At 41.1% G+C, this 16,914-nt stretch overlaps 1 protein-coding gene across 2 annotated transcripts; it reads left to right on the top strand.

Moving 5' to 3' along the window:
* The first annotated feature begins 149 nt into the window (after positions 1-149).
* tcp11l2 (t-complex 11, testis-specific-like 2) lies at positions 150-16,792 on the top strand. Of its 2 annotated transcripts, XM_061912168.1 has the most exons (11): positions 173-304; positions 684-816; positions 6,584-6,749; positions 6,830-6,962; positions 9,029-9,149; positions 9,225-9,448; positions 12,356-12,492; positions 14,331-14,518; positions 14,594-14,775; positions 14,847-15,019; positions 15,094-16,792. In XM_061912168.1, exons 3-11 carry the CDS (start codon positions 6,596-6,598, stop codon positions 15,354-15,356), a joined length of 1,575 nt encoding a protein of 524 aa, XP_061768152.1. In that variant the 5' UTR covers positions 173-304; positions 684-816; positions 6,584-6,595; the 3' UTR covers positions 15,357-16,792. The 2 variants fall into 2 exon arrangements, with proteins under 2 accessions (XP_061768151.1, XP_061768152.1); XM_061912167.1 differs by lacking the exon at positions 684-816 and having other exon boundaries at positions 150-304.
* The last annotated feature ends 122 nt before the right edge of the window (positions 16,793-16,914 follow it).

The raw sequence follows: 16,914 nt of genomic DNA, 5'->3' as shown, positions 1-16,914 counted from the left end.
ATCACACTCTTAACCTCATCTAATCAACATATACACTCACATTTTGATTCATACTTATAATATCACCCAAGTGTTAGTGTGCTATGCTATTGGAGGACGGTTATATTGCCAAGTTGCATTTACTTGTGTGCGTTCTTGAACCGTGCACCCCTGCGTGTCAGAAATGGACTCCTCCGTTTGTCCCCGACCGACTCAGTTAAAACCAAGGACCTTTAAATCGTCACCATTACAACAGGAAACGGACAAACTTGTCTCCATTTTACAGCCATTTCTACTTATTCTCATTTCAGCAGACTTTAATAAGGTAAGGGCACTTTTGAAAAAAACGTTTATTTATATACGGAACATACCCAATTCGAATCATTTGTGCATATGCTTTCTAGTTTTGTTTACTTGTGTTAGCTTGTTTACATTCGTCATATTAACTATTAACAGGTCAGCGTTTGTTTGTTCTCAAAACTGACCGACTCCTTATTTCGACTCAATACGTTGCATCTTAAATGCTCGTAAAATAAGTGTATTTGCAACAGTAATGTTATTAACCTTTTAAAAAAACAGCAATGATCGTCAGTACAGCGCCATTAAGTGTCGTATTAGTTTTTTGCATTTAACGGCTGTCGTTGTTTGGGGGTATTTCTGAAGTAATTTTCTGGTTCTTCTTCTTTCTTGTTTTTGGTCTTCAGCCCCAATCACGTGTACCTGGTACTCAGCCGTGTGTGGTTATTCTTTGTACCATGTGCACAACCATGGAACCAAAGAGTTTCCATCTAGAGATGATAGACAGCACAGCCAACCAATGGGGATTGTTCATGCCTCGTAAGCCCCGCCTCCACAATCCCCTGCTCTGTTTACGTTGTGCTGCAGCAATGTGAACCTTAGAGCAGTGATTCTCAACCTTTTTTCCAGTGATGTACCCCCTGTGAACATTTTTTTTTAATTCAAGTACCCCCTAATCAGAGCAAAGCATTTTTGGTTGCAAAAAAAAGAGGCAAAGAAGTAAAATACAGCACTATGTCATCAGTTTCTGAGTTATTGAATTGTATAACAGTGCAAAATATTGCTCATTTGTAGTGGTCGTTCTTGAACTATTCGGAAAACAAGATATAAAAAATAACTTAAAACTTGTTGAAAAATAAACAAGTGATTTAATTATAATTAAAGCGCTTGACACTACTTCCACATTTACCCATTCACACACACATTCACACACTGATGGAGGGAGCTGCCATGCAAGGTGCTAACCAGCACCCATCAGGAGCAAGGGTGAAGTGTCTTGCTGAAGACAGTGGCTGTGCGCAACCCGAAGGTCCCTGGTTCAATCCCCACCTAGTACCAACCTCGTCACGTCCGTTGTGTCCTGAGCAAGACACTTCACCCTTGCTCCTGATGGGTGCTGGTTAGCGCCTTGCATGGCAGCTCCCTCCATCAGTGGGTGAATGTGTGTGTGAATGGGTAAATGTGGAAGTAGTGTCAAAGCGCTTTGAGTACCTTGAAGGTAGAAAAGCGCTATACAAGTACAACCCATTTGTGAAGTAAATTATATTTATATAGCGCTTTTCTCTAGTGACTCAAAGCGCTTTACATAGGGAAACCCAATATCTAAGTTACATTTAAACCAGTGTGGGTGGCACTGGGAGCAGGTGGGTAAAGTGTCTTGCCCAAGGACACAACGGCAGTGACTAGGATGGTGGAAGCGGGAATCGAACCTGCAACCCTCAAGTTGCTGGCACGAGCCACTCTACCAACCGAGCTATACCGCCGAGCTATATTAGATAGATAGATAGATAGATAGATAGATAGATAGATAGATAGATAGATAGATAGATAGATAGATAGATAGATAGATAGATAGATAGATAGATAGATAGATAGATAGATAGATAGATAGATAGATAGATAGATAGATAGATAGATAGATAGATAGATAGATAGATAGATAGATAGATAGATAGATAGTACTTTATTGGTTCCTTCAGGAAAATTTAAATTCCAGCAGCAGTGTACAGAGTTGAGATCAATTTTAAAAAAGTACAAATTAAATATTGGGGGTTTAAATGGAAACAAAATAGAGAAATATTACAATAAGAATACAAAATAAAAAGCAACAATGGGAATAAAAATATAACAATAAAATAAGAATATAACAAGACAAAGTAGGCAGTAGTGACCATGTTATGAAAACGTATTGCACTGTTATTGTTTTGCATCCCCTGTCATCCTAGTACCCCCCGCCCCAGAGAGGAGTTGTACAGTCTAATGGTGTGTGGGACAAAGGAGTTTTTGAGTCTATTAGTCCTGCACTTGGGATGAAGCAGTCTAGCACTGAACAGGCTCCTCTGGCTACTGATAACTGTATGCAGAGGGCGACTGGCATCATCCAGGATGCTCACTAGTTTGTCCACAGTCCTCTTCTCTGCCACCGTCACCAGTGAGTCCAGTTTCATTCCGATTGTAGAACCGGCCCGCCTGATCAATTTCTCCAGTCTGGAGCTGTCCTTCTTAGATGCCCCCCCCCCCCCCCCACCCCCCACCCCAGCACACTACCATGTAGAACAGAACACTGGCAACCACAGACTGGTAGTACATCCACAGGAGTTTTCTACAAATGTTGAAGGAGTGCAGTCTCCTGAGGAAGTACAGCCTGCTCTGTCCTTTCTTGTACTGGTGGTCCGTGTTAACAGTCCAGTCCAGCTTATTGTCCACCCAAACCCTGAGGTACTTGAATGAGTCCACGGTCTGTACCTCAACTCCTTCGATCACAATAGGTTGTGACCGTGGACTCGACCTCCCAAAGTCAATGACCAGCTCCTTGGTCTTTGACGGATTGAGCTGCACCAGACAACAAAGTCCCTCGCCAGGTTCCGAAACTCCTCCTCTCTGCCGTCCCTGATGCACCCGACGGTGGCTGTGTCATCCGCGTACTTCTGGATGTGACACAGCTCTGAGTTGTAGCAGAAGTCAGCGGTGTACAGGGTGAAGAGAAGAGGGGCCAGCACCGTTCCCTGCGGTTATTATTTAATCATCAACTTAAAGTGCCCTCTTTAGGGATTGTAATAGAGATCCATCTGGATTCATGAACTTAATTCTAAACATTTCTTCACAAAAAAGAAATCTTTAACATCAATATTTATAGAACAGCAGGGCTTCACGGTGGCAGAGGGGTTAGTGCGTCTGCCTCACAATACGAAGTTCCTGCAGTCCTGGGTTCAAATCCAGGCTCGGGATCTTTCTGTGTGGAGTTTGCATGTTCTCCCCGTGAATGCGTGGGTTCCCTCCGGGTACTCCGGCTTCCTCCCACTTCCAAAGACATGCACCTGGGGATAGGTTGATTGGCAACACTAAATTGGTCCTAGTGTGTGAATGTGAGTGTGAATGTTGTCTGTCTATCTGTGTTGGCCCTGCGATGAGGTGGCGACTTGTCCAGGGTGTACCCTGCCTTCCGCCCGATTGTAGCTGAGATAGGCGCCAGCGCCCCCCGCGACCCCGAAAGGGAATAAGCGGTAGAAAATGGATGGATGGATTTATAGAACATGTCCACAAAAAATCTAGCTGTCAACACTGAATATTGCATTGTTGCATTGCTTTTCACAGTTTATGAACTTACATTCATTTTTTGTTGAAGTATTATTCAATAAATATATTAAAAGGAATTCTGAATTGTTGCTATTTTTAGAATATTTTTTAGAAATCTCACGTACCCCTTGGCATACCTTCAAGTATACCCCAGGGGTACACGTACCTCCATTTGAGAATCACTGCCTTAGAGAGCTGTATTTTGTTAATATTCTTTAACACAACATGGCTCAGTCAATACAATAAATATAAAAATTGTATCACATTCCTGCTAATAGTGCTGACAAAAATAAATGTACATTATTTATGATTGTATATTCCTCACAAGACTGATAGTGGACTGTACAGTGGCTTTGTAGTTAGCATTGGAGGTGCTCTGGTACAGGACAAGTACCGGTATTAATAATGAACGATTGTGTAATTTTTACCTTTTAATTTGCACATTGTGGTTTCAGTCTAAGGGTTAAACACGGGACCTGAATTGATTAACGTGGACCACAACTTAAACAAGTTGAAAAACTTATTCGGGTGTTACCATTTAATGGTCAATTATAATGAATATGTACTGTACTGTGCAATCTACTAATACAAGTTTCAATCAATCAATTAATCAAAAACAAAGCTTTCTGGCAAAATATTTTCATATCAACACACGTACCTGTTGGGGCCTATTTATATTATTTATTTATTAATTGTTTTCACAATCTAATTCAATAATGCCAATGAAGATGTTGATTATTTATTGGATGTTTTAGATGGTGAGCCACCTCCTCCTATAATTAAGAAGACGGCACAGCTGGGCGCTGCCTTTGTCGGTCATGCTGAAGGAGTGAGGAGCGATATAGTTTGTTTACCATTGAATAAGTTATTTGAATATATAGAAAGTCAACCACGGTGAATATTTTTTGTTTGTGAAAACAAATTGGAAACATTTTGAATCTAGAATTATCTCCGCGGGTGCTTATTAGGAATTTAGTGCGTTTATAAACCTCCTCCTCAAGGCTACTCTGCAATCTTTATTTTTATTTTTTCGAAACTTATTGGAACGACAGAGTAGCCGTAACAGTACCCTTTAATGTAAAGGAATGAAACACTAACAATTATTAGACAGTGGTATATTAGTTTTTGTTAGTTATCCATCCCAAAAGGTCCGATAAAGACTGAATTGTACGAATACCGAATACAGGCCGAATTCTCTACAAAATAATTTTGAGAAAAAATATTTTGGAGGGGAAGCTTGTAAAGCCACACATACACCACCGTTTCACTTTGTTACAAGTTATTTCTTCAGTTCAATAGTGTTTCTCACCCTCTTTGTCAAAATGCTGACACTCGCAATTTTCTTTGGCCCCATGTTGGCCTTAGCAGTCATACTTAATAAAAAAAAAAAGCAACTAGTGGTATTCTTTGTATGGGCACTTGATTCCGCGAAATCATATGCAGGCAATCCGACTAGTTTGCTGTGCCCATTGTTTGGCCAATAATGTTTGCCGCTATAAAATATGGGGGGCTGATGGATGGATGGATTAATAGTAATTATGAGCTTTACACTGAGTCCATATTTGAGAAATCTTTAGTTTCTATGCCATCACTCACTTGTCAAGATGGCAGAGCTGATGACAGATGTAATCCCCAAGTCAGTTTTCCATAATCTCACTGTATAATCCATGGAAACTAGCTTGCTGCTTTATCCTGTGACCTAGCTATCTGCTGATGCGGATGATGTAATGAACGCATGACGCACACACACACACGCACACTACTTCACATGCTATCTTTGAACCAAATGGGAGTAGGCATTCATTTTTGGCTCCAGATAACAGGGACCAGGAACACGAGTGTCTTGGGGGAGGTCGCCTTGCCAGCATGCACACGGTAGATAATATCAGACCCCTTTCAAATGTTATTATTCTACCTTTTAAAATGCCACATGGTGTACACAATAACAGAACCACCAACAATACAGCAAATATATGATTGCAATGATATCATATGTAAACTACCTAGAAGACATACATACATACATGCATACATACACATACATGCATGCATACTATACATATATCAAAGGAGGGCTTTTGAGACAAAAAGCCAACAATAGTTCATTGTTGTTGACAAATTTTGCAGTATTGACTTTATTTTACTCAAACAATGGTACATAGTATTGTCCTATGTTGTTATATTAAATATTGTAGCTTGTTCACCACTAAGTGTGTTCACACAATGCATATTTTTTGTTTGTGTAAAATATCGGTCCTTTGTTTTAATGAAATTGTAGTTTATGATGTGCAAAACGAAAGACCAAAATCATAAAATCTCTCGACAATCTTGAAAAATGTCCAACTATAAAGTATCTGTATTAGCAATTATTATTGTTATTGGATCGATACCAACATTTGTTGTATCTCCCACCACCTCTATGCCGATTTTAACCTTTATGCTGTTCTCAGCCTCAAGAGGGAAAGCTAGCAAGTGAAAGCCAAACCTTGCTGCTTGTAACTTGAGCCTGTGCTTGGTTGAGCAGTCTTCTATTTTCTATAGTTGCCATGGAGACACACTTCATCCCACCTAAGTGTGAAGCTGCTGTTTAAAAAGTGTTCAGTTTTTTTGACAATGCCAACGGTTTCTATTGTGTTGAAAGACAGGCACCTGGGGATAGGTTGATTGGCAACACTAAATTGGCCCTAGTGTGTGAATGTGAGTGTGAATGTTGTCTGTCTATCTGTGTTGGCCCTGCGATGAGGTGGCGACTTGTCTGCCTTCCGCTCGATTGTAGCTGAGATAGGCACCAGCGCCCCCCGCAACCCCAAAGGTAATAAGCGGTAGAAAAATGGATGGAAGGATGATCCTAACTGCAGTGTTCAAGGAAATTATATTTTTTCCAGGCAAGTTCTTCCAGAACTTTTCCTCAGTTCCCAAAATTGGCAGTAAAGCCTCAAATGGTGAAAAGACTGTTGTCTCTCAGCTGGATGATGAATAACATGTAACAAAATAATGTCTCGTCTCGCAGCTGTAAACAACGATGCCTCTGAACGATGAGCGGCCGTCCTCCACCTCCAGCAGCGACGGGGAGTCGTCGTCGGCGCGCTGCAACAGCACCACGTCGGCCAGCGACATGGACTGCTCCCGCGAGAGCTTCACCAGCGAGGGCTCCAGCAAGCACGGCACGCCCTCCTGTGAGCGTCCCATGTCCTCTGCAATCCTCATCAGACCTCTTTGATTCTTTCATTCACAAATTTGTTGTCCTACCCCCTAGCGAGCCCACCAAAAACACTCACCCTGGATGAGGTCATGGGCTCTGCACGAGACCTCTCTAATCTCAGCTTGTTCCACGAGATCGTCGTGAACCGCAGCTTCCACCTGGACCCGCACAGAATACCTGAGGAGGGGTAATTATCAAATCATTAGACAAGCATTGTAATGAATCACCACCGGTTCCAGAGAGGATGATTGTGATGTGACTGAGTCTTGTTTTGGTAGCCCACAAAGTAGTAGTTTATTTCCAACATGCTTACATAGTTACATTAAAATGGTTTACAGTTCAATATGAGAAGGAAGAAGTCAAACTTATTTACTACGACACCTTGATCATATCACATCCGAGCAACTATGAGTAAGTTTGTTCACTTCCTGTGCTCAAAATGTACTACTCAAAAAAGTAGTTGGATGTGAAATCTGTGGACAGTTTATTTTAGCTTTAAAGGGGAACATTATCACCAGACCTATGTAAGCGTCAATATATACTCTTGATGTTGCAGAAAAAAGACCATATGTTTTTTTTAACCGATTTCCGAACTCTAAAATGGTGAATTTGGCGATTTAAACACCTTTCAATTGTTCGCTGTAGGAGCAATGAACTTTCACCCGTGACGTTACAACGGGAAACAATCCGCCATTTTCTCAAACACATTACACACACCGAGTCAAATCAGCTCTGTTATTTTCCGTTTTTTGGACTGTTTTCCGTACCTTGGAGACATCATGCCTCGTCGGTGTGTTGTCGGAGGGTGTAACAACACGAGCAGGGACGGATTCAAGTTGACTTACGTGGAGTGTGCATCGATTAGCACGGCATGCTAATTGATGCTAACATGCTATTTAGGCTAGCTATATGTACATATTGCATCGTTATGCCTCATTTGCAGCTATATTTGCATCCAGTCTTTCCCTCCACCCACATTTAATGCCAAACAAACACATACCAATCGACGGATTCAAGTCGCACCAGTGTCAAAAGATGCAAAAGTCCCTCGTTTGTTCTGCACATTTGACCGTCGATAGCGATGCTACGACAGAGATGTGTGGATATCCTGCGACACTCAAAGCAGATGCATTTCCAACGATAAAGTCAATGAAATCACAAAAGTGATTTTTGTTGATCTTATTGATTTATGTGCTAATCAGACCTATTTGCTCTACATAAAACAAGAATGGGAAAGAATTTCACTTTCAAAGCTTCAACATTTAGTTTCCTCAGTTCCCAAACGTTTATTGAGTGTTGTTAAAAGAAAAGGTGATGTAACACAGTGGTGAACATGTCCTTTCCCAACTACTTTGGCACGTGTTGCAGCCATGAAATTCTAAGTTTAAAAAATTGTTTATGAGTTTGAACATCAAATATCTTGTCTTTGTAGCGCATTCAATTGAATACGGGTTGAAAAGGATTTACAAATCATTGTATTCCGTTTATATTTACCTGTAACACAATTTCCCAACTCATATGGAAACGGGGTTTGTATATAGACCCTCTCCCCCTGTGACTGTATAATTTGGAAATCGAGTGTGGGACAGTATAGCGAGTTTAGTTATTTGCTATTGTTGCTACATTGCTGCGAGGGACGTGGACAGCGCGAGGTTGGCGTGTCTATTGCACGCTCTCACGGACTAGTCGACAGAGATGTGACCCAGGACGAGGCTGGTTCTCCTCTCGCTCCAGACCACTCCTGAGTCGTGCTAAAGGAAGCACGGCTGCTCCCCAACAACGGGAGGTGTACCCCCTCTCCACCGCCCCCTTTGTATCCAGCAGTTTCAACTCACTCACCCCATGGACAATCTTCCGGCCCAGCCAAGGGGCCCATTTTGGACTGTGTGTGTGTGTGTGTGTGTGTGTGTGTGTTGTGTGATTGGTTTAGTGCGGGTTGTTCTATTGGGGAGGTAGTGTGTGAGTGGGGAAGAGTGTATGGAGTGTAATTAATGTCTGGTTATTGTATGTATATTTGGGTGTATAGTAAATTGTTAAGCCGTCTCCTCTCACTCTCTCTTAAGTTAGGCTATTGCGTAAATAGTGAATATTTCGGGTCATCCCCCCCTAAGGTAAAAATACAGTCCTTTGCAGGCTCCCGCACAGTTTTATTGAACATCCCAGACAGACCCACACAGTTTACTTTGGACACCACTACCTTAGGGTAAGGAAAAATGTGGCTTATCGTTCATGCCTGCTAATATCTGTTTGCAGCTTATGGAAAATGGTGCGCGACAATGTCCACAAGGCATTCTGGGACGTCCTGGAGTCTGAACTGAATGATGACCCGCCTGAGTACCATCAAGCCATCACACTACTGGAGGAAATCCGAGAGGTATTTTTTATCTAGTTTTACTCCAAAATCTCCATTATGGTCGCTGAAATATAATCCATTCCACTCGGCGGATAGATCTTACTGTCCTTCCTCAACCCGGGCGCCAACCGCATGCGGACCCAGATCACAGAGGTGCTGGACATGGACCTAATCCGCCAACAGGTGGACAACGATGCATTGGACATAGCGGGCCTCGCCTCCTACATCATCACGGTCATGGGCAAGCTGTGCGCCCCGGTCAGGGACGTGGAGATCGAGAAGCTGCGGGAGAGCAGGGAGAACACAGTGCCGCTGTTCAGGTAAGTCAAAATGTCTCCCTCCTCCTACTTCAAAGCCTCCTGTAACGTTACATCAAGTCGCGACAACGTGCACCATAACGACGATGGTGATTTCTTGTGTTTGGACAACTCAAGAGTGTGTACGGCCCACCTTCACAAACACACTTTCCTCTGATTTTGCATCATTTGCAATAAATATGACACATCAATTAGTTCCAGTGGGCTTCACGGTGGCAGAGGGGTTAATGCGTCTGCCTCACAATACGAAGGTCCTGCAGTCCTGGGTTCAAATCCAGGCTCGGGATCTTTCTGTGTGGAGTTTGCATGTTCTCCCCGTGAATGCGTGGGTTCCCTCCGGGTACTCCGGCATCCTCCCACTTCCAAAGACATGCACCTGAGGATAGGTTGATTGGCAACACTAAATTGGCCCTAGTGTGTGAATGTGGGTGTGAATGTTGTCTGTCTATCTGTGTTGGCCCTGTGATGAGGTGGCGACTTGTCCAGGGTGTACCCCGCCTTCTGCCCGATTGTAGCTGAGATAGGCGCCAGCGCCCCCCGCGACCCCAAAAAAGGGAACAAGCGGTAGAAAATGGATGGATGGAATTAGTTCCAGTGCCAATCATACTCATCTTCTCTCTTTAAAAGATGTTTGCAAACCTTACACGGATGCTTAGAAGGCGCTAACTTTCCAGGGTGTTTAAAGCATTAACAATACCATAACTAGACAAGACAATGTTTGCTCACAATAAAAGGAAGCTATTTAGTTAACAGGCCAAAAAGACTTGCAGTTGCCCAATGAGTCGACTCTTTGGGAAAACACCGCCTCAAGACTGCAGCTGAGTAATTGCACTAAAATAGGACCCCCAAACTGATGGAGAGAAGGAGCGGTAAACTCTCCTACATATATACCCAGTAGGGCTGCGAATCTTTGGGTGTCCCACGATTCAATTCAATATCGATTCTTGGGGTCACGATTCGATAATATATTGATTTTTTTCAATTCGATTCTCGATTCAAAAACGATATTTTTCGATTCAAAACGATTTTGTATTCGTTCCATACATAGGATTTCAGCAGGATCTACCCCAGTCTGCTGACATGCAAGCAGAGTAGTAGATTAAAAAAAAAAAAAAAAAAAGCTTTTATAATTGTAAAAGACAATGTTTTATCAACTGATTGCAATAATGTAAATTTGTTTTAACTATTAAACGAACCAAAAATAGGACTTATTTTATCTTTGTGATAATATTGGACAAAGTGTGTTGTCAAGCTTATGAGATGCGATGCAAGTGTAAGCCACTGTGATACTATTCTTTTTTTTAAATATTTTTTTATAAATGTCTAATGATAATGTCAATGAGGGATTTTTAATCACTGCTATGCTGAAATTATAACTAATATTGATACTGTTGTTGATAATATTCATTTTTGTTTCACTACTTTTGGTTTGTTCTGTGTCGTGTTTGTGTCTCCTCTCAATTGCTCTGTTTATTGCAGTTCTGAGTGTTGCTGGGTCAGGTTTTGTTTTGGAACTGGATTGCATTGTTATGGTATTGCTGTGTAGTGGTTTGTTGGATTCATAAAAAAAATCGATTTAAAAACAAATGAGAATCGATTCTAAATCGCACAACATATTCGAATTCAAATCGATTTTTCCCCACACCCCTAATATCCAGTATAAAATTGTGATTAGTTTAAGAATTTAGCTGGTCTTAAATGTACCTTGTTGTTGTGCAATACTAAAAAATTCAAATAACAGTATCGCGCCACTAATTGCTATCTGTCAATTGGTATGCTTATTGCTAGTTGATAACTACCGTACTAATCGCAAGCTATCAACTAGCTCGTTATTCACTAGGTACAAACTACCATACTAATTGCGAGCTAGCAAATAGTGCGTTAAATGCTAGCTGACGGCTATCCTGTAATTTGGAGCTGGCAACTTGAGCGCTAATTGCTAGCTGTCAACTGGTACGCTAGCCGTTAGCTGACAACTAAAGTGCTAATCGCTAGTTATCTTAAATGATAAATAAGTGAAGTGAATTATATTTACATAGCGCTTTTTCCTCAAGTGACTCAAAGCGCTTTAAGTTACAATTAAACCAGTGTGGGTGGCACTGGGAGCAGGTGGGTAAAGTGTCTTGCCCAAGGACACAACAGCATTGACTAGGGTGGCGGAAGCGGGGATCCAACCTGCAACCCTCAAGTTGCTGGCACGACCGCTCTACCAACCGAGCTGTACCGCCCCATGGTATAGCTCAATAATAAATGATAAATGACAAATAATAGCTTTATTTATTCATGTTTTTATTTTAAACCTGTAAGGCAAACATGGGCAAAAAGATCAATCTTGAGACAGTTGTCTGGGAAGTAAAGAGGAAAGAGAGAGTTGTTCATATGTTCTTGATATTTAGTGTTTTATTGTTCATAGTTAATATTACAAATCCTATATTATTTATTTTCATGTACATTATTTTATTCACCGAAAAGGCTAAACAATTCCATTTTGTTTATTGAGGTAGTCTGGCATAATATATTTAGCATTCTAGCACTCATTTTGTGTTTGTTTGTATTGTGTGTTTAGCTTTTACCATTCTCTCCTGCATTTTAAGAATTTATTTCACTAATGCTGAACAACCTACACGTGTTTAAAGTGTTCTCTAAAAAGGGAACCAAGCACATAAGCATGCGTGACACTTTTTACAACTACACTGCATTGTGTCAAATCAATGTTAATGTGAATTTAAAGACATTATAACTTTGTTTAAAAATTATTTAAAAAAAAGAATAAAGTCAACCAAAAATTTCACAACCTCCCTGCAGTATTTCTTTAGCCTGGAGTTCATAAATCCCTGTTGAAGACCACTGCACTGGAGCATAATCTAAGGTCAAGAGTACATTGTCATGTTCATGAATCTTCCACACCAGGCAAATCTTCCGCATGTTGGACCTGATGAAGACAGACATGGTCAACTTTACCATTGACAACATGAGGCCCGTGATGCAGAAGCACAGCATCGAATACGAGAGGGCCAAGTTCCAGAACATCCTGGACAAGACGCCCGGTGAGTGAGTGTTCCAATTTTCCCCACGGAAAGGGTTGACCACGGTGTGTATGGGCATTACTCAGCTCATAATTTTCCACCTCTTTTCCCTTTTTATTTGACTCTTGGCATTCAGGAGTACAAGTGCAGTCGATGTAGTAGTGAAGTAACATTGAGCAGTAGATAATGAGTGGATAAACAGTTGAAAGAGCAGGTGGAATAAGCAGATGGAATGAGCATAAACCTAATAACCTAAACCAGTGGTTCCCAACCTTTTTTCAGTGATGTACCCCCTGTGAACATTGTTTTGATCCAAGTACCTCCTAATCAGAGGAAAGCATTTTTGGTTGAAAAAAAGAGATGAAGTATAATACAGCACTATGTCATCAGTTTCTGATTTATTAAATTGTATAACCAGTGCAAAATATTGCTCATTTATAGTGGTCTTTCTTGAACTATTTGGAAAAAAAGTTATAAAAAAACACTAAAAACTTGTTGAAAAATAAACAAGTGATTCAATTATAAATAAAGATTTTATAAATTTTATAAATAAAGGGCTTCACGGTGGCAGAGGGGTTAGTGCGTCTGCCTCACAATACGAAGTTCCTGCAGTCCTGGGTTCAAATCCAGGCTCGGGATCTTTCTGTGTGGAGTTTGCATGTTCTCCCCGTGAATGCGTGGGTTCCCTCCGGGTACTCCGGCTTCCTCCCACTTCCAAAGACATGCACCTGGGGATAGGTTGATTGGCAACACTAAATTGGCCCTAGTGTGTGAATGTGAGTGTGAATGTTGTCTGTCTATCTGTGTTGGCCCTGCGATGAGGTGGCGACTTGTCCAGGGTGTACCCTGCCCTCCGCCCGATTGTAGCTGGGATAGGCGCCAGCGCCCCCCGCGACCCCGAAAGGGAATAAGCGGTAGAAAATGGATGGATGGATGGATTTCTACACATAGAAGTAATCATCAACTTAAAGTGCCCTCTTTGGGGATTGTAATAGAGATCCATCTGGATTCATCAACTTAATTCTAAACATTTCTTCCCCAAAAAATAAATCTTTAACATCAATATTAATGGAACATGTCCACAAAAAAATCGAGCTGTCAACACTGAATATTGCATTGTTGAATTTCTTTTCACAATTTATGAACTTACATTCATATTTTGTTGAAGTATTATTCTATAAATGTATTTATAAAGGATTGTTGAATTGTTGCTATTTTTAGAATATTTTTGCAATATCTCACGTACCCCTTGGCATACCTTCAAGTACCCCAAGGGGTACTCGTACCCCCATTTGAGAAACACTGACCTAAACAATGTCAAATGTACAGTTTCAGGTATCGAACAAACACTGCATGCATTTAAAGACAGTTACTTATTCTCCCACTCACCACAGTATTTAACACTGTCAGCGTAAACATCACATTAAATGACAATTACCAAGCACAGCACAAATATAAAAAGCAAACTACATTGCATCTGAGTATAAATGAATATATGCAATGAGTAGACCATAAATGAATCCATAAATTATCACCATTATCACCAATATTAACATTAATACACATCACCAACATCAATACTAATAATATACTAATAATATATAAGAGTCTGATGTTTAGCTTTCAGTTGTACAAACATATTCACACATCTCATACAAACAAATGCGCACCATCCAATCAATTAACCAGACTGTTGACAAGTTTGCACAAACACTGTATAGTTTTCCATAATTCAACTACATTTCCCATAATGCTCACCGGCTGATTTAAAATCCGCTCTTAAACAACATACTTTTACGACACCACAAGCTTCTCCTAAACTCCTGACCATGACAAGTGACAGTATGGACCTTCTGCAGGGGCCTTGGACAACACAACCGCCTGGATCAAAGGGTCTCTTGAGGAGCTGCTGTCTAGTAGTGTGCCCCCACAGGAAACAAATGGGCAGAGTAAAGGACAGCCAAGGGTTCCCGGACCCTTTCAGGTCCTCAATGTGGCCTTCATTCAGATTCTCTTATGGGACTACAGCCAGCACCCACTCCCGGAGGTTTGATGCTATTTTTAATATATAAAGAAGATCTAGCAGGAGTCCACCCCTAAAGTTGTGCTCTGGTCCTTTTAGACCTGGATGACGGACGAGACGCGTCTGCGAGAGGTGCAGGGCCAGCTGAGGAAGGTCCAGGCGGTGAACGAGGTGCTGCTCATCGTCTATAGCACCATCCGGGGACCCATCCAGGGTCTGTCGCCCTTGTCGGAGCGCCTCAAGAGGATGACGAGCGTACTGCTGGATGACATGCACAACACGTTAGTACACCTAGCTTATGGCTCTGTTCGCTGTGCAGTATTCATTTTCTTTCCTTTCTGTCTGTATTTAGACATTACAGCCTAGAGGAAGCGCTGGTGGGCGTCAGCGCTCAAATCTGCAGCGAGCTGAACAAGTCATTGGTGGAGAGGAACTACCCGACGCTGACCCCGGCACTCCAGGCCACCCTTACGGGTCAAATCTGCAGCATCGCCCACAAGGACAACCCTATCCGCACTCTTGTTGGTATGACGCAAAGACTGTATTTGTGTCTTTCTTTTTGACAGCAGTGTCCTAATCTGTCACCCCTCCTCCTGCAGAGGACCGTGTCCTACAGTACTTCACGGAGCTCATCTGTGACCCAAAACCCCAAGCCAAACTTGAACAAACACCAGCCGGTTTGGACCCCATCCGCACTGAGCTAGCATCGCTGGCGGCCAAGTTTGTCTCTCTGGTCCACTACAACAAGGCCGTCTATGGACCTTTTTATGCCGACATCATCAGGAAGCTGATGTTCAGTAGCAACCCACCAGCGGATTCCCCTCCTCAGGACTCCGCTCAAAACCCTATCACCTCCAACTGAACCTTGTCACCATGCAGTCTATTTTTGTCTTTTACTCATCTGAACGGAGATGAAAAAAAACAGATTTCCATCCTTTTAGCTCCCTGCAAGACCACGACCAATTTAGCACTTGGAGTGGGAGTGTTATTCACTTTTTTTAAAAAAATATTATCCTTAAATTTACTCCTTCTCATATTTTGAGTCATTGGGTGGCAAAGGGGCAGGTTTGTTACAATTCTTACAACAAATGTATGTAGGAGAAACAACAAGGATATTTCTATATTTAGATGAGCAACACAGTAGCATTTCAGATTCTTTATATACTACATTATGACTGCTAAAGTTTTCTATAGTCCGTTATGGAGTGTATGTACAGTATAGGAAGGACATTGTAAAGTGACACTTTAAAAAATATTCTAAAAGAACATAGCACCCTCCTTATGGAATTTATGTTTAATTACTCTTCCTTTAGCTTCTTAAAGGAGCATTTTTCAAAAAACAAAAAACATTTGGGATATTTTAATTATTCGTCTGCATGAATGATTTTCTGTGTTTATCGTATTTGCTTGTTTATTTTGTTGGACAATCTGACAGATGTGTGTTGTCCTATTCAGATTGTATTATATCAATTTGGTGTGACTGATTAGATTTAAGTTATCTGACCAGGTACTTTAGCTCAGGGGTGTCAAACTCATTTTAGATGGGGGGGCCACGTGGAGAAAAACGTACTCCCAAGTGGGCCGGACTGGTAAAATAACGGCACGATAACTTAAAAATAAAGACAACTTGTGATTGTTTTCTTTGTTTAAAAAAATAGAACAAGAAAATGTACAAATCATAATGTTGCTATTTTTTTTTACACTTACATGTTGCATTTAATAGTATTCTATCTTTTTGATTAAATTATGTGATAATGTACATCAGTCAACTCATTGGTGTTAATTTTCAATCTATGAAGATAAAAAAAATCTCAAAATCAAATTACAGTATGTTATTTATGTAGTTTCATTATTTTCCTCGACTGGTGCACTAACATCATGTGGTTTATTTTTTATTTTTTTTTACATATTTAGCATCATCGACAAAAATTCAACGAATTGCTACTGTTACATCTAGTGGACACATTTAGAATAGCAGTTTCTTTCATTCAAAAATGCCGGCTCATTTTTATACTTAGCAAATTTATCCCGCGGGCCGGATGAAACCTTTATGCGGGCCTGATCTGGCCCGTGGGACGTACGTTTGACACCCCTGCTTTAGCTGTTACAGTATCCCTGCATTGGCTGATACAACCAAAAGGTGCTGAACTCTTGAGGGATTCTGTGTCCCATGTGGACTCAAAGATGCACAAAGAAAAGCAATTCCTAACTGAAGTTTACATAAAAATGTGGGAAGTTGTTGCTGTTTTACTCTACTGCAGTAAATATAATGAAAAAATAAAATGATAGAAAATTGTGGCAAGTCTACGTTTGTATTTGTATGTACATTTAGGTCACTGTTTATTTGCGTTGCCAGCGCAACAACACTGAGATAAATATTCTCTCCTGTCTCTAGGCAGTATTGGTACATTTAAATGCAC

This window comes from Nerophis ophidion, linkage group LG10 (assembly GCF_033978795.1).
Source record: "Nerophis ophidion isolate RoL-2023_Sa linkage group LG10, RoL_Noph_v1.0, whole genome shotgun sequence".
Lineage (NCBI taxonomy): Eukaryota > Metazoa > Chordata > Actinopteri > Syngnathiformes > Syngnathidae > Nerophis > Nerophis ophidion.
The sequence above is the reverse complement of the archived record's forward strand: the minus strand, read 5'-3'. Positions and strand labels throughout refer to the sequence as shown.

What these genes read in the sequence shown, in the direction of transcription:
- tcp11l2 (XM_061912167.1), top strand. Translation starts at nt 6,596, where the DNA reads ATGCCTCTGAACGATGAGCGGCCGTCCTCCACCTCCAGCAGCGACGGG. An exon ending in CACAGAATACCTGAGGAGGG is followed by an intron (nt 6,963 to 9,028) that starts GTAATTATCAAA and finishes ATCTGTTTGCAG; the next exon opens with CTTATGGAAAATGGTGCGCG. An exon ending in CCCTATCCGCACTCTTGTTG is followed by an intron (nt 15,020 to 15,093) that starts GTATGACGCAAA and finishes CTCCTCCTGCAG; the next exon opens with AGGACCGTGTCCTACAGTAC.